Source organism: Schistocerca nitens, chromosome 4 (assembly GCF_023898315.1).
Source record: "Schistocerca nitens isolate TAMUIC-IGC-003100 chromosome 4, iqSchNite1.1, whole genome shotgun sequence".
Lineage (NCBI taxonomy): Eukaryota > Metazoa > Arthropoda > Insecta > Orthoptera > Acrididae > Schistocerca > Schistocerca nitens.
In genome coordinates this window covers 922,312,757-922,331,755 of record NC_064617.1, presented here as the reverse complement: position 1 = coordinate 922,331,755, position 18,999 = coordinate 922,312,757, and the positions used below count along the sequence as shown (strand labels likewise).

At 41.7% G+C, this 18,999-nt stretch overlaps 1 protein-coding gene across 2 annotated transcripts in view; it reads right to left on the bottom strand.

The window, feature by feature from the left end:
• LOC126253543 (M-phase phosphoprotein 8-like) overlaps positions 1 to 18,999 on the bottom strand; it is a 203,016-nt gene that overhangs the window by 38,411 nt on the left and 145,606 nt on the right. For both annotated transcript variants that reach the window (XM_049954937.1, XM_049954938.1), the window contains exon 3: positions 16,759 to 16,869. In XM_049954937.1, the coding sequence (XP_049810894.1) occupies positions 16,759 to 16,869 (111 nt within the window). The remainder of the gene's footprint in view (positions 1 to 16,758; positions 16,870 to 18,999) is intronic.

Sequence of the window (18,999 nt, the reverse complement as noted above, 5' to 3'; positions counted from 1 at the left end):
CAGTATTCAAGCAGCAGGCGAACAAGCGTACTGTAACCTACTTCCTTTGTTTTCGGATTGCATTTCCTTAGGATTCTTCCAATGAATCTCAGTCTGGCATCTGCTTTACTGACGATCAACTTTATATGATCATTCCATTTTAAATGACTCCTAATGAGTACTCCCAGAAAATTTATGGAATTAACTGCTTCCAGTTGCTCACCTGCTATATTGTAGCTAAATGATAAGGGATCTTTCTTTCTATGTATTCGCAGCACATTACACTTGTCTACATTGATATTCAATCACCATTCCCTGCACCATGCGTCAATTTGCTGCAGATCCTCCAGCATTTCAGTATAATTTTCCATTGTTACAATCTCTCGATATACCGCAGCATCATCCACAAAAAGCCTCAGTGAACTTCCGATGTCATCCACAAGCTCATTTATGTATACTGTGAATAGCAACGGTCCTACGACACAACCCTGCGGCACTCCTGAAATCACTCTTACTTCAGAAGACACCTCTCCATTGAGAATGACATGCTGCGTTCTGTTATCTAGGAACTCCTCAATCCAATCACACAATTGGTCTTATAGTCCATGTGCTCTTACTTTGTTCATTAAACGACTGTGGGGAACTGTATCGAACGCCTTGTGGAAGTCAAGAAACACGGCATCTACCTGGGAACCCGTGTCTATGGCCCTCCGAGTCTCGTGGATGAATAGCGCGAGCTGGGTTTCACTCGATCGTCTTTTTCGAAACCTGTGCTGATTCCTACAGAGTAGATTTCTAGTCTCCAGAAAAGTGATTATACTCTAACATAATACGTGTTCCAAAATTCTACAACTGATCGACGTTAGAGATATAGGTCTATAGTTCTGCACATCTGTTCGACATCCCTTCTTGAAAACGGGGATGACGTGTGCCCTTTTCCAATCCTTTGGAACACGCTCTTCTAGAGACCTACGGTACACCGCTGCAAGAAGGGGGGCAAGTTCCTTCGCGTACTCTATGTAAAATCGAACTGGTATACCATCAGGTCCAGCGGCCTTTCCTCTATTCAGCGATTTTAATTGTTTCTCTATCCCTCTGTCGTCTATTTCAATATCTACCATTTTGTCATCTGTGCGACAATCTAGAGAAGGCACTACAGTGCAGCCTTCCTCTGTGAAACAGCTTTGGAAAAAGACATTTAGTATTTCGGCCTTTAGTCTGTCATCCTCTGTTTCAGTACCATTTTGGTCACAGAGTGCCTGAACATTTTGATTTGATCCACCTACCGCTTTGACGTAAGACCAAAATTTCTTAGGATTTTCTGCCAAGTCAGTACATAGAACTTTACTTTTGAATTCATTGAACGCCTCTCGCATAGCCCTCCTCACACTACATCTCGCTTCGCGTAATTTTTGTTTGTCTGCAAGGCTTTGGCTATGTTTATGTTTGCTGTGAAGTTCCCTTTGCTTCCACAGCAGTTTTCTAACTCAGTTGTTGTACCACGGTGGCTCTTTTTCATCTCTTATGATCTTGCTTGGCACATACTTATCCAATGCATATTGTACGATGGTTTTGAACTTGTCCACTGATCCTCAATACTATCTGTACTTGAGACAAAACTTTTGTGTTGAGCCATCAGGTACTCTGTAATCTGCTTTTTGTCACTTTTGCTAAACAGAAAAATCTTCCTACCTTTTTTAATATTTCTATTTACGGCTGAAATCATCGATGCAGTAACCCCTTTATGATCGCCGATTCCCTGTTCTGGGTTAACTGTTTCGAAAAGTTCAGGTCTGTTTGTCACCAGAAGGTCTAATATGTTTTCGCCACGCGTCGGTTCTCTGTTCAACTGCTCAAGGTAGTTTTCAGATAAAACACTTAAAAAAATTTCACTGGATTCTTACAACTTCTGCTCATTTGTGTCATAGTGTTCAGCACTGAATGATTATTACAACAGAAGCATGTGACACTGGACCTGAGAGCTGAGCAGGTAGCATCTAGCAATGCCAACATGGCTATTCAAGCCAGAACTCACTCATCTGTTTTCAAACTGACCAGAGATCATCAGTCCCATCAGATTAGAGAAGGATGGGGAAGAAAGTCGGCACTGTCCCATCAAAGGAACCATCCTGGCATTTGCCTGAAGTGATTTAGGGAAATCAGGGAAAATCTAAATCAGGAAGGCCAGACGCAGGATTGAACCGTCGTCATCCTGAACGCGATTCCAGTCTGCTAACCATTGCGTCACCTTGCACAGTGATGATTTAGGGAAATCACGGAAAACCTAAATCAGTATGGCCGGATGTGGGTTTCAACCGTCGTCGTCCTGAATGCAAGTCCAGTGTGCTAACAAATGCGCCACCTCGCTCAGTGACTTGTAGTTGCTCCTCTAGCAACTTTTCACACTCATACAGCTGTTGCAACAGATAAGTAGGTGCCAGAAGTCACAATATCTGTGCAACAGTTAGTTCTGAACTGGTTTCAAGTGCAAGAAGATAAAACTGATAATACATGGTGAACATAAACTATGCACGCAATCAGAGTGTACAGACATAGTCACACTGCAAGTCATTCAACCAGCAATGCCCTTCTGGTCATTTTGAAGGCTTAAAATGCAATGGTAATCATTCAAATTATGTTCTTGGCTGCAACACCAGTTGGTACAGTGGCAAGAACAGCATCAGCCTTGGTGTATGCAAATTGTACCAATCTGCTCATCAATCTGAGCATGAAGCTATTTCCAGTTGCAGCAACAAATAAATGCAGAGCAATCTAAGACTTTTCTCTGGTTGGGTGTGAGTGCATCATGCCTGGCTGTGTGATTTTCAGCTGGTACGCTGCAATCATAGTTCACATCCAAGTCGGGCTCTGAAGTGGCCATAACCATGCTCGATTCAGATCTGACGTCACAATCTTTATCTCACAATACACCAAGAGCTTCAAGAGCATTCGATAACTCAGGGCTCTCTGTTCTCATCTAATGTAGACAGCAAAATTTTTTTTTGATCGAGTGCTTCTTGAGCGCTCCTAAGACGTGTGCCATTGTTGACATCTTAAAGGGTGATTTTGACACCTTCAGTGTCATCCGTGACATCAATTACATCATCAATGGGCTCTGTTTCATTGGTTTTATAGACTGGTCCATAGCTTGCTGCAAACTCTGCGAGGCACCTGTTCTCCCAAGTTTCCTCGTCTTTCCTCACATTTTTCAAAGCTGCAGGAGCCCAAAAGGTCTAAAACAAAGCGACCTTACTTGGTCTTTCTTTATTGTAAACTTGTTCAAAAATACAGTCGATTCATGAGATGTGACTTGAGATTGCAAACCATCACAACTGCTACTCAAGTTGTGTGCCAGCAAACAAAGAGCTGCCTTTTTGATGCCTCCTTTTTCTTAAACTGTTTCTACAGCCAACTGAGTATTTTTGTTGATTAAATTTTCTAAGCTTTGGTTATATTTTTTGAAAAGTACTTTATAATACCAATCTCAGAATCATCTGACTAAATGTCCATCTTAGTTTGCTATAGCTTGACAATTCCAGGATTACAGTAACTGAACACTGACCTGTCTGCTTCTAGTTTGTCACTGAGGAATCACATGATTTATTTTTTAGCCCTCTATTTTCAGTACTGTTGTATTCTTGCAGGTTTCATGAGGAAAACCAAATATGCAGAATTTATTCCCTTTTCAGTAAGTCTTACGATGGTTTTGTATCTGCTATTTCTTTACCCATTGGTGTAATTGTTCGTCACGCTTTGCAAGACTGGAGCATCACCTGCTCAGTGTATGCAATTACAACTGCAGAACACACGTCAGGAGTATCTTCAATCCAGATAAGAATGTGAACATGCACTGAATCCCTCATTTGAAATACAAAACAGTTGAAGTAGTCAACGATGTGTCTTTTCAATATGTTTGTCTTCAAAATTATACTGTATTACTGCCGTGGAAATGTGTTGATAGAAATAGCCTATCACTATTAATAGGAAATTAGTCCAATAATGCATTCTTTCATCCAATGTCAGATTCATGTGTGTTGTGTCACTGACAATGCTGTCCAGAACTGAGGGGCTGCTCATGACTTCCAGGCAGAGAACGTCATTAGAACTCAGAATGAAGAACCAGAAAGGAAGACCTAACTGGCTGACTACTGGGATGAGATTGCTTGACATGCTTCTCCAGTAGCTCACATAAGAGGGCATATTCTTGAAATACGCACTCAGTTCTATGAACTTCATGATATCTGATGATCTAGCATGCTGCAATGCCGATTTTTTCACGACACTGATTTTGGAATTCATGCTCTCTTTCTAAACGCTTCTGTGAGCGTAAAACATGTTCATTCAACCAGAATCTTTTTTACTGTTGCCGTAACACTTGGCTGGAAGTACTCATGGCTCGTCACAGATGTTTCCTATTCTTCTACAAATCCATTAGAACACTTGGATAAAGATGCAAGAATGCATATTCTTCCACATTTTATGGTGTGATGATAGCAATGTTTTTCTGTTTTTTGCTGTATAAAAATCTGTCTACTTTCATACTCCTTTTCTTTGAACACTCATTCAATGACTGGTGGCTGGAATTCTTTATTCACAAGCAGAATGTCTTTATCGGTCACTATTCTGCATTATTCAAAACTAGATGTCTTGGAAGCCGTTCCAGTTTCAGCAGAGTGTCTATGAACTTCAACTTGAATGACATGCATGAAGACAATAAAATAAAATTCATTATGCCCGAGTATAATTTGTAGCGAGCCACAAATGACAATTACTGAAGATGATGTCCAACAACGAGTTCGAGAAAGCAAGTCAACATTACGCTTGTTGCAAATCCAAGTCAACATTATGCTTGTTGCAAATCCAAGTCAACATTACGCTTGTTGCAAATCAAGTCAACATTACGCTTGTTGCAAATCAAGTCAATATTACGCTTGTTGCAAATCAAGTCAATATTACGCTTGTTGCAAATCAAGTCAATATTATGCTTGTTGCAAATCAAGTCAATATTATGCTTGTTGCAAATGTGATGCACTACCACAGTCATGTTTTGACCAGTAATTATTAAATATCCACTAAAATGTTCACAACTAACAGTAACCTCTCCATTACTTGCATCTCACTTTCCAGGCCAAACAGTGACGATCGACCTCAAACCCTGTCATGGCACTTCATTGCCGTTGAAGCATTGACTGACGTTTCTTCTCCATCAAGACCAGAAAAGGACAGAATAGCTCGACTAAATGCTGCTGTGTTGATTTCACTAATTGTCGTATTTGCCATAAGCATACAGAGTTCTGACTGCTGTCGCTTGCTTCTGTAAATGACATATGCACTCAATAAAATCCCATCAAAATCACTCTTTTGCTATGAGATGATCGGCTTCATGTCTGCTGTGCAAAGAGCAACAGTTGCAGCTACCGTGCACACTTTACTGCCCTCAGGGTACGGCCTTGAGTTTAACTGATGCGTAGAAGCTTGAAGATATGAGTAGCCACCTCTTTTTCACCTATTCTTGCAAAATATGCTACCCAAGGTACCATGTGATGTATTTTCTACTTTTCACTTTGGCTTTCATGATAGCTTTGTAGAAGACTTTTAACATGCAGGTTGTTCGCAGAGCTAACCAATTGTTGGAAATTGACAGGGTAATGTTTGGCATACAGACGATTGTTGTTCTTGATGTAATTAAAAGGAACTTGCATGACTTGTGGTCAAATCTGTAATTTCCACTTGATATTAATTGACAGCAACTTTTCTGTGATCACAATGATGCCAACATCAATAGATCACTGGGCAGCAGCTCATATACTTCTTTCATGACTTGTGGGAAGTTGCAGATGACCCCTTTTTGCTTTGTTTGAATTACTCTAGGATATTTTTGGATGTTGGCATATGCGTGGAATGATGCAAGAAGCCACTTTTCTGTGAGTGACAAGTCAGTGAAGACAGGGCGCACTTATTTCAGTTGCATTTTGATGTACTTTGCTCGAGGAGAAATGTGATGTCCAATAAATGATTGACAGCATCATGCACATAATTTTCCATCACCAACAGTCATACTGTTATCTGCCAATGGCTTATGAATCTTACTGATTTGTACGACATATCAAAAGAACGTGGAAGCATTTAGCAATTGGAAATACACCAAGACTTTATTAGGAATGTGTTAACTTCTGACAAAAACTTTTTCACTACTGTTTCACGTAATTCTGTTCTTCTGAAAAATCTTTTTCATTCTTAGTCTTAATCATATGCTTTTCTGCCTTCAATGTTGTAGGAAGACCTTACAAGTTTACCAGGCGTCTTTGGTGGTCGACCAAGCTTGTGCACTGCAGGTGATGTGGGAAGCATTCTACAACTACTTTGAATATTGCTTTCTTTGCCATGTCTTACCAAACGTACACAAATTGTTATTTGCAGCAGTTCTGCTGTGAAAGCAAACTGTTCACGAGGGACAATCTTTCTTATTGAAAGCTGCTATAAAATTTGAGTATAGAGAGAGTCACGGCTTTTATAATTCTACTCAGCTATTTTCCATTTTGTGCATCTCTTTGCACAGTGCTCTATATTTCAATAACCATATCAAATTGGGTCTTATTTTATACCAAAATGGGTGTAAAAACAACATCAATTATTCAATTACACCCCAATAACATTTATAGCATCAGTTTTTCCTGAAACATCCTTTATTTGGTTCTTGATTCAAAGTAAACCATTTTAAAGGAACCAAACAGCACACCAACACAACTTCTTTTATGTACAATAGCTAGATCTTGAAGAGCTGAACTTTTTCCATTGTGTAATTTCTAGGAAGCCTTGTTTTGACTCCACTCAAAATCTGACCAAAGTGGGGATGATACAAGATGATTTGAAGGCATCTGTATAAAACCCACAAGCAAAACAACAGGAGTCTCAAACAAGTGCTCTGAGATAATTGCTTAGAAGACTACTGGCCCAAAACTTGGCATAACATCCCCACTGAGCAAGTAAGAGATAGTAAAATTTAAGAAAGAAGGAAGATTTGAGTTTTATGTCCCATCGACATAAAGGTCATTAGAGACTGGGCACAGGCTCAGAATATTTCAAGGATGTGGAATTGAACCATCCTGGCATTTGCATTTGCCTGGAGCGATTTCAGTGAAATCCTGGAAAACCTAAATCTGTTGCAGGTCCAGAGAGCTAGCCACAGCAACACTTCGCTTGGTTAAAATTTAAGCGTTAACTTGCGAGATTTCTTACACACTACAACAAATGTAGGTTTTTAATTTGGTTAAAGATACAAGAGCTTTTGCTCCACACTAAAATTATTTATTGGCATTTGAGAAAGTTTCTGACAGTCCGAATTTTTACACTACTAACAAACAATTTGGACCGGGCTACGCTGAAGCTACAGTGTTAACTATGACATATAGTGTACAAGGTGTCACAAATCCACTAAGTAAAACAATCTATGCTAACATGAGTTGTACCTATCTACCTCATGTGGCCTCAAACAAAGGAAAAACTGGGAATCTGATTATATATGGCAAATAGGGCCAATTAAAATTTCTAGAGTCTAATATTTTATTGTTTGTCTTTTCCCAATACTTTATTGTGCCTGTCCTGGTATGTATCATGACATACTGCATATTTTCAAACATTTGTGAGTGCCATGCAAATTTCTTACTATAATGTCATTTGGAAACTACCTTTGTGCTTCTTCGAAACTTTGGCGTCATTATCCTTCTCCGGTCAATCCCGACAATTTGAATATGTGTTTATGATATAAAAAGTGAATTGTTGGCAGAAGAGCCAACACCGTGTTGCTAGAGGAGGCCGAAATGCACGTGTTTAATTACACGCAGACTGGCGTGAGGTCTGGAACAGGACAAGGTCTTGAGAATTGCAAATAAAGTACGTAGATGATGTAATACTTAACTTTAATCCATAATTGTAGAACATCGCTCTTGATGATACATGCTTCACAATAATAAATATCAATTGAATACGGCGCCTTGCTAGGTCGTAGCAATTGACGTAGCTGAAGGCTATGCTAACTATCGTCTCGGCAAATGAGAGCGTAATTTGTCAGTGAACCACTGCTATGAACATCAGCTGTACAGCTGGGCGAGTGCTAGTAAGTCTCTCTAGACCTGCCGTGTGGTGGCGCTCGGTCTGCAATCACTGACAGTGGCGACACACGGGTCCGACGTATACTAATGGACCGCGGCCGATTTAAAGGCTACCACCTAGCAAGTGTGGTGTCTGGCGGTGACACCACAAAAAGTATATTTTTGAGAATTTTCTTACGTTCACGAGTGTCATGTGTAACTTACTGCAGCAAATTTTAAGCTGCTGTTATGTATTCTGCCAACTTTGTCAGAAATTTGATGATCTGACAAACTTTAGCTGTTATGATGTAAAATGCTGCAGTGTTAATATTGTGTTTTTGCACATGTTATAGCTGTAATATCAAATTCTTTTTGGTTTCCCCCTTCAAAGCAGTGAATACTGTCCACAAATTGTTTACATTTGTTGCACTTTAGCACTACTTCTGACATTGTTACAAGAGTTATTAGCGAGTATGAAATGGAAAAAAATTTGAAGCACAGAGCTGTCTTCAACAAATCTGTAAATTTTATCTCATGATTCTCTCTTGTGATGTCACGGACTACCGAGTGTGGAAACTGTCAGCTATGTACTTTCGTAACACTTGCCAAGCTATTGATGACCAGTGAGTGCTGCTCATACAGATGCAGTGCTCTAAGGGAAGAATGGTTCAAGTTTTAAGAGAAAACCATAACTGATGTAGCACAGGGTTAATATGTACTTGCTAGAACAGTTTATAATGGAAGGGACTCTTATGGTATAGTTATGATAATGACACTAATGAACAGTGACTACTGGGTAATAGATGCAAAACAAGCCACAAGACTTTAGATAGACAGATGCTGAATGAAACACATTTGATCGTCAAAAGGGCAATGCATGAAGCCTACAATAACTACCATAACAGAATCCTATTGAAAGATTACTCACAAAACCCAAAGAAATTCAGGTCATATGTAAAGATTGTCTGCATAATCAAAGTTAAGAATCCAGAGAGTGATGGATGACACAGGAAGGAATCTATCTGTATTGCTTCTATAAATCATTTGAGCCTTTATGTTTGATTATATCGGCCTACATCAACATTAAAATCACTACCACTATTTTAGGATATCTAGCTGTGTTGATAGTTGCTTTTTATATTTTTTAATTTTGTTTCCTCAGCAATCTGTGCACAGCGAATAAATTAACAATAACACTTGCCGTATTTTTTATCAGAAACAATAACTGTGCACTTTTCCCCTCGTCAAGAACTGGAGGCAAAGAACGGAAATTAAATTACAATGATTGCTGCATTCCCCACTGCTGAAGTCATTTGTCACCCAAAATCTCTCTTGTGATTACAGGCTGATTGGTGTTTCCCTCTCATGTAGTTATCTGAAGTTCTGACTACAATGTTCGCGATGGCTCAATATTCAACAACAGACAAGATTTTAAAGTGACTTAAGCATAAGTGCATTAGTTTAACTGTCTTTGGGCATGTCATGAACATACAAGGAGCAACCATTTCACTATACTAGATTTCAGTGATACACATGAGACCATTACACAACATCACTTACTTATATATATATATATATATATATATATATATATATATAAGGAAAGATGATGAGACTTACCAAACAAAAGCGCTGGCAGGTCGATAGACACACAAACAAACACAAATATACACACAAAATTCAAGCTTTCGCAACAAACTGTTGCCTCATCAGGAAAGAGGGTATACAAAGATGATGTGACTTACCAAATGAAAGTGCTGGCAGGTCGACAGACACACAAACAAACACAAACATACACACAAAATTCAAGCTTTCGCAACAAACTGTTGCCTCATCAGGAAAGAGGGAAGGAGAGGGAAAGACGAAAGGATGTGGGTTTTAAGGGAGAGGGTAAGGAGTCATTCCAATCCCGGGAGCGGAAAGACTTACCTTAGGGGGAAAAAAGGACGGGTATACACTCGCACACACACACATATCCATCCACACATATACAGACACAATATGTCTGCTTGTGTCTGTATATGTGTGGATGGATATGTGTGTGTGTGTGTGCGAGTGTATACCCGTCTTTTTTTCCCCCTAAGGTAAGTCTTTCCGCTCCCGGGATTGGAATGACTCCTTACCCTCTCCCTTAAAACCCACATCCTTTCGTCTTTCCCTCTCCTTCCCTCTTTCCTGATGAGGCAACAGTTTGTTGCGAAAGCTTGAATTTTGTGTGTATGTTTGTGTTTGTTTGTGTGTCTGTCGACCTGCCAGCACTTTCATTTGGTAAGTCACATCATCTTTGTTTTTAGATATATTTTTCCTACGTGGAATGTTTCCCTCTATTATAACCATATCATTAATTTGAACCCAACAATTACGTTTGTATTGTCGCTGTTGCATTTCGAAATCTTTCCTGTCGTCTTATTTTCTCTTTCTGTTCTTACCAGTAGTCTCACTTTGTATTCACCTTCCCCTTTTTACCGTAATACAATTTTATCCCGCCTATATATACTCAATAATACGTAACCCACTTCCAAACCATAACCAAAAAAATTTTTATTTTCCGCTTTCAACACTACCGCTGCTATAAAATCCACCGTTTCTAGTTCAATATCAGCTGCTTTCACGTATTAAACAACCATTTCGACTAGTTCTAATAACTTTCACTTTATTTCCACTTCCGTTTTTCGCACATCACTGATCATTTTTAGCCACTCCCCACAGGTTTTAACGTCATTATTACAATTGTTAGCCCCATTTTCGTAATCTTTCACCACAACACCACTCCTTTAATACATTTACACGTTTTTTCGAAATTTTCCCGAATTTCTCCGCCCTTTAACGTGTTTTAGCGGCAACACAACCACCTAACCTTCACGCACATCGCTGTCTACCAACCCAAGTTCACCACAGGATCAACTTAACCAACACTTTTTCGCCTTTTTTCATACCAGATCTCCAGTTACTTTCTAGTTCACCCTTATCTCTCCCCATATATTTCTATCTTTCATTTTCATTTCAACCTCATGTTACACTTTCCACCTTCTAATACCATGTCACCCTCACAACACCCCCACAACGACCCCATTAAGTTTTATTTACATTCCCTCCGCAAACAAGCCTTCACCCTAGACAGATTACGCTCGCATATTTTATTTTCTCAGGCTTGTCTGACATTTGGCATAAACCCCAAAGGCCTCACACTTGAAGTTTCCATCTCTGTTAAATTAGAAATATGTCTGCTTGTGTCTGTATATGTGTGGATGGATATGTGTGTGTGTGCGCGCGAGTGTATACCCGTCCTTTTTTCCCCCTAAGGTAAGTCTTTCCGCTCCCGGGATTGGAATGACTCCTTACCCTCTCCCTTAAAACCCACATCCTTTCGTCTTTCCCTCTCCTTCCCTCTTTCCTGATGAGGCAACAGTTTGTTGCGAAAGCTTGAATTTTGTGTGTATGTTTGTGTTTGTTTGTGTGTCTGTCGACCTGCCAGCACTTTCATTTGGTAAGTCACATCATCTTTGTTTTTAGATATATTTTTCCTACGTGGGATGTTTCCCTCTATTATAACCATAAAATATATATATATATATATATATATATATATATATATATATATATATATATATATATATATATATCCAAAAACAAAGATGATGTGACTTACCAAATGAAAGTGCTGGCAGGTCGACAGACACACAAACAAACACAAACATACACACAAAATTCAAGCTTTCACAACAAACTGTTGCCTCCTCAGGAAAGAGGGAAGGAGACGGAAAAACGAAAGGATGCGGGTTTTAAGGGAGAGGGTAAGGAGTCATTCCAATCCCGGGAGCGGAAAGACTTACCTTAGGGGGAAAAAAGGACGGGTATACACTCGCGCGCACACACACACACATATCCATCCACACATATACAGACACAAGCAGACATATTTAAAGACAAAGAGTTTGGACAGAGATGTCAGTCGAGGCGGAAGTGCAGAGGCAAAGATATTGTTGTATGACAGGTATGACTGGCGGCAACTTGAAATTAGCGGAGATTGAGGCCTGGTGGGTAACAGGAAGAGAGGATATACTGAAGAGCAAGTTCCCATCTCCAGAGTTCGGATAGGTTGGTGTTGGTGGGAAGTATCCAGATAACCCGGACGGTGTAACACTGTGCCAAGATGTGCTGGCCGTGCACCAAGGCATGTTTAGCCACAGGGTGATCCTCATTACCAACAAACACTGTCTGCCTGTGTCCATTCATGCGAATGGACAGTTTGTTGCTGGTCATTCCCACATAGAATGCGTCACAGTGTAGGCAGGTCAGTTGGTAAATCACGTGGGTGCTTTCACACGTGGCTCTGCCTTTGATCGTGTACAACTTCCGGGTTACAGGACTGGAGTAGGTGGTGGTGGGAGGGTGCATGGGACAGGTTTTACACAGGGGGCGGTTACAGGGGTAGGAGCCAGAGGGTAGGGAAGGTGGTTTGGGGGTTTCATAGGGATGAACCAAGAGGTTACGAAGGTTAGGTGGACGACGGAAAGACACTCTTGGTGGAGTGGGGAGGATATCATGAAGGATGGATCTCATTTCGGGGCAGGATTTGAGGAAGTCGTATCCCTGCTGGAGAGCCACATTCAGAGTCTGATCCAGTCCCGGGAAGTATCCTGTCACAAGTGGGGCACTTTTGTGGTTCTTCTGTGAGAGGTTCTGGGTTTGAGGGGATGAGGAAGTGGCTCTCGTTATTTGCTTCTGTACCAGGTCGGGAGAGTAGTTGCGGGATGCGAAAGCTGTTTTCAGGTTGTTGGTGTAATGGTTCAGGGATTCAGGACTGGAGCAGATTCGTTTGCCACGAAGGCCTAGGCTGTAGGGAAGGGACCGTTTGATATGGAATCGGTGGCAGCTGTCATAATGGAGGTACTGTTGCTTGTTGGTGGGTTTGATGTGGAAGGATGTGTGAAGCTGGGCAATGGACAGATGGAGGTCAACGTCAAGGAAAGTGGCATGGGATTTGGAGTAGGACCAGGTGAATCTGATGGATCCAAAGGAGTTGAGGTTGGAGAGGAAATTCTGGAGTTTTTCTTCACTGTGAGTCCACATCATGAAGATGTCATCAATAAATCTGTACCAAACTTTGGGTTGGCAGGCTTGGGTAACCAAGAAGGCTTCCTCTAAGCGACCCATAAATAGGTTGGCATATGAGGGGGCCATCCTGGTACCCATGGCTGTTCCCTTTAATTGTTGGTATGTCTGGCCTTCAAAAGTGAAGAAGTTGTGAGTCAGGATGAAGCTGGCTAAGGTGATGAGGAAAGAGGTTTTAGGTAGGGTAGGGTGGCAGGTGATCAGCGTGAAAGGAAGTGCTCCATTGCAGCGAGGCCCTGGACGTGCGGGATATTTGTGTATAGGGAAGTGGCATCAATGGTTACAAGGATGGTTTCCGGAGGTAACAGACTGGGTAAGGATTCCAGGCGTTCGAGAAAGTGGTTGGTGTCTTTGATGAAGGATGGGAGACTGCATGTAATGGGTTGAAGGTGTTGATCTACGTAGGCAGAGATACGTTCTGTGGGGGCTTGGTAACCAGCTACAATGGGGCGGCCGGGATGTTTGGGTTTGTGAATTTTAGGAAGTAGGTAGAAGGTAGGAGTGTGAGGTGTCTGTGGGGTCAGGAGGTTGATGGAGTCAGGTGAAAGGTTTTGTAGGGGGCCTAAGTTTCTGAGGATTCCTTGAAGCTCCGCCTGGACGTCAGGAATGGGATTACCTTGGCAAACTTTGTATGTAGTGTTGTCTGAAAGCTGACGCAGTCCCTCAGCCACATACTCCCGACGATCAAGTACCACGGTCGTGGAACCCTTGTCAGCCGGAAGAATGATGATGGATCGGTCAGCTTTCAGATCACGGATAGCCTGGGCTTCGGCTGTGGTGATGTTGGGAGTAGGATTAAGGTTTTTCAAGAAAGATTGAGAGGCAAGGCTGGAAATGTGGAATTCCTGGAAGGTTTGGAGGGGGTGATTTTGAGGAAGAGGAGGTGGGTCCCGCTGTGATGGAGGACGGAACTGTTCCAGGCAGGGTTCAATTTGGATAGTGTCTTGGGGAGTTGGATCATTAGGAGTGGGATCAGGATTATTTTTCTTCATGGCAAAGTGATATTTCCAGCAGAGACTACGAGTGTAGGACAGTAAATCTTTGACAAGGGCAGTTTGGTTGAATCTGGGAGTGGGGCTGAAGGTGAGGCCTTTGGATAGGACAGAGGTTTCGGATTGGGAGAGAGGTTTGGAGGAAAGGTTAACTACTGAATTGGGGTGTTGTGGTTCCACATTGTGTTGGCTAGAATTTTGAGGTGTTGGGGGGAGTGGAGCTGGAAGTGGGAGATTGAGTAGATGGGAGAGACTGGGTCTGTGTGCAATGAGAGGAGGTTGAGGTTTGTTGGAAAGGTTGTGGAGGGTGAGTGAGTTGCCTTTCCGGAGGTGGGAAACCAGGAGATTGGATAGTTTTTTGAGGTGGAGGGTGGCATGCTGTTCTAATTTGCGGTTGGCCTGTAGGAGGATGCTATGAACAGCCGGTGTGGATGTGGGAGAGGAAAGACTGAGGACTTTGATTAGGGATAGGAGTTGACGGGTGTGTTCATTGGCTGAGTCGATGTATAGGTGAAGGATTAGGCGGATGAGGTAAGTCATGGAATCTCTGTTTTTAATATATTTTTCCCATGTGGAATGTTTCTTATATATATATATATATATGTGTGTGTGTGTGTATGTGTATGTTTGTTTGTGTGTCTGTCGACCTGCCAGGACTTTCATTTGGTAAGTCACATCATCTTTGTTATATATATATATATATATATATATATATATATATATATATATATATATATATATATATATATATATATATATTGCTATTAATACCCTTTATGAACTTTACACTGAGGTGACAACAGTCTGGGAAACCTCCTAATATTGTGTTGGACTTCCTTTTTCCAGCATAGTGCAACAATTAGATGTAGCATGGACTCAACAAGTCACTGGAAGACACCTGCAGAGATACTGAACCAGGCCTATGTCCCATAAGTGCTTGAAGGGATTCATGTCTACCAATCTGCGTGGGCAAATCATACATTCAACTCGTCCAAAATGTTTTTCAAACAAATCATGTACCATTGTGGCCCAGTGATGAGGCGCATTATTATAAATAAAAATTTCATTGATGTTTGGAAGCATGCCATGCCAGTCAATGATTGGTTCACTTCAACCAGAGGACCAAGCCCATTCCTTGTAAACACAGCCCACTTCATTATGCAGTCACCACCAGCATGCCTTGTTGACAACATGGGTCCATGGCTTAATGGGTTCTGCACCACACTTTAATCCTACCATCAGCTCTAATCAACTGAAGTTGGGACTCATCTGACAAGGCCCTGGTTTTCCAGTCGTCTATGGTCCCTGATATGGTTACAAGCCCCCAGGAGAGGCACCAAAAGCACTGTCAGCAAAGCCAATTATGTAGGTTGTATGCTCCCATGGCCAATTAATGCCAAATTTCTCCACCCTGTTGTAAGGAGTAAGTTAGCTGTATGTCCCACTCTTATTTCTGCATTTGCCTGTTACCACTGACAACTTTACGCAAATGCCTCTGCTCTTGGTCATCAAATGAAGGCGGCAGCTACTGTGGTGTTTGTGGTGAGAGGTAATACCTGAAATTTGGTATTCTTGGCAAACTCTTGACATTGTGGATCTCGGAATATTGAATTCCCTAACGATTTCCAAAATGGAATGTCCCATGCATCTAGCTCCAACTACCATTCCGCATTCAAGGTCTGCTGATTCCTGTTGTGTAGTAATAACCACATTGGAAACATTTTCACATCAATCACCTGAGTACCATGACAGCTCCACCAATGCACTGCCCTTTCATACCTTGTGTACCACCATTTGCATACATGCTTATCGCTATTCCATTACTTTGGGCACCTCAGTGTATTTTGGTATTTAATGGAGTTCCCATTATGCTTCACTTCTTAAATCTGAGAATAGGTTCAGACTTTTTTTAAAAGACTGGCCATCTCTCCTTACAAACCTTATCAGGCAGTTTGATATGAGTGTGATGTTACTTGTAGTGTGAACAAATTAAAATATAACAGGATATTACCATAACACTGACACCCAATGTCACTCAAGCTGTATTACTATCTTCAGCATAATCAGTAATATTAATAGTAAAAGCAGCACTTACATTTTTAATTAAAAGTACCTATTTCAGCTTCATTATTCTCTGCAATCTTATTTCTAGAGCAAATTTCATGGACGTTGGTTAGATAAACAAGGGATGTTAAGTGCTCTCATGGTTCCACATAAAATAAATAAAAACCCTGGGCTCTTTTCATAGCTGAAGACTTTTTTCGACTTTTTGAGAAACATAAAAACACAAGTGTCCCTTTTCTGAAATATTTTACCTGAAAACTTATATAAATTTACTTTTTCCTTGTTAACACCAAAAAATGAACATCAATGTAATTTCTTTACATAACACAATTTACTACCATCATTACCATATGCTATTTCTGACAGGGCAACATAAAAGAGCAAAAGACAAGGAAATCCAGTTTTGGTTCTGGAACATTGACTCGCTTTGCTTTTATTGTGTATGGGAGTTAGTTTCAGACTAAAGGAACCATTTGCTGTATATACTGGTAATCAAACAAATAACCAAAGAAACTTACCTCAACAACCTTTTCTTCACTTTCTTCCTCCTCATTTTCATCGTCTGCAGTTTCATCATCATTTTTTGGTACTTTTGCTACCTTGGATGATTTTCTTTTCTTTGCTGGAGGCTAAAGAAAGACAAATTAATAAACAGTTGGTCACATGATAATTGAGACAACTATAAAGGCTGTTAATTCAACTAAATATCTAGATATTACAGTTGAGAATAACTTAAATTGGAACAACCATATAAAAGTCCTCTCCAGCCAGGGCAATCCAGGCCAAGCCCTCCATGTCACAATCAAAATGACCAACGAGCAAAAGACATTGCAGAAAGCAGAAGAAATTGGTTGGTTGGTTTAAAAGAGGGGGGACGGGACCAAACAGCTAGGTCATTGGTTCCTTGTTCTGTGTAGGTCAGTTGGTCCAGGCTCTTGTATTCCATGACTTTCCTTTCTTGGTGTAAAATCTTGCAGTCTGGTGAGCAAGGGGAATGATGCTCTCCGCAGTTGACACAGATGGGAGTTGGAGCACACAGAGTATTGGAATGTGACGAATGTCCACAATCTCGACATATGACGCTGGAAGAACATCGGGAAGACATGTAGCCAAACTTCCAGCACTTAAAGCACCGCATAGGAGGAGGGATATATGACTTTACATCACAGCAGTAGACCATCACCTTGACTTTCTCGGGCAATATGTCACCCTTGAATGCCAAGATGATGGCACCGGTGGCAACCTGATTATCCCTCTAACCCCGATGGATGCGCCAGACCAAATGAACGCCTCGTTGCTCTAAGTTGGCACACAGCTTGTTGTCAGACTGCAAAAGAAGGTCCCTGTGGAATATAATACCCTGGACCATATTTAAGCTCTTATGGGATGTGATGGTAACGGAAACATCCCCAGCTTGTCACAAGCGAGTAATGCCCGCAACTGGGCAGAGGATGCTGTTTTGATCAAGACTGACCCAGATCTCACTTTCGACAATACCTTCACCTCCCCAAACTTGTCCTCTAAATGGTCTACAAAAAATTGTGACTTCATTGAAACAAAAGAGTCCCCATCAGTGCTCATACATGCGAGGTACTGGTGTGAATGAGGTTCACTGCCATCCTTAGCCTGGCGTTCCTCCCATGGTGTGGCCAGGAAGGGGAACGATCTGGGGTTGTACTTCCTTGCATTGTACTGAGCCTTAGAATGCTTGGAGACTGCTGGTGTTTCTGATCACCAGCGAGTGATGACATGGGACACTTCATCATGCGTCATCCGCCTCGTTGCCACTCACTCCGATCAGGGGACCTCCCCATGGGCGCCACCCAGCCGCAGCAAAAGTCACCTGGCAGGATGGCCATTGCTGGGAGTCCAGATGCCCCACAGTGAGGGGCATCTACTCCGTGGAATATGTGGGGAGTTAGCGGCGCAGGCATCAGCAGAGCGATCCCTGTGTAGTCAGGGGGCTACAACCAACGGGGTACATGGTGGCCCCACCACAACGGACTGGCTACCGTGCTGGATAGTAGGTGCAAACAAGTCCGTGGTCATCGGCGACACAGAAAGCGACACTGCATAGTGCATGGTGGAAAATGCACCCAGGAAGGTGTCCTCGCCCACGAGATGGGGAACAAGCGGGACTGCAATGCAACAACGAGAAAGTGGGCTACGGATCTCAAGGCACGATGCACCATGTAAGGCGCCCTTCCCTAACTGGCTTGCTCTTGGGAAAAATTTTTGAAGAATGTAGGTCAAACGCTAGAGGGGACCATCACATAAAGGCTGAAACATGAGAGACTCCTTTTAGTCACATCTTACGACAGGCAGGAATACCTCGGGCCTATCCTTATCCCCGAATCCACATGGGTGGGGGGCAGAAGAAATATGGAAGAGATTGCCTCACCCTGCGCAGTCAAGAAACTTGCATTCTAAACTCAGCACCACAACCTACACGAGCAGGGGGACATCTTGACACAGTAACAGCACAGCTCGATTTTTTAAGATAGGAGAGTGTCAAATTTTCACAAAAACAAATTTCAGCCTGCTGACATGATGGAAAAGCAACAAGCTTAAGTCCTGAAAATCATTGTAACGAGATAGACAGGTGGTGAAGATTGCTGATGATTCAAGAAAAGTACACCACATTTGGCTATTGCCGGCCTGACATCAGTCACTGCCACAAACCAGTTGTAATACAAACTAGGCTTCCAAGCCTTTGTATCTATCTTTATGTTGCAGTACATCAGTTACACAGGTGAACC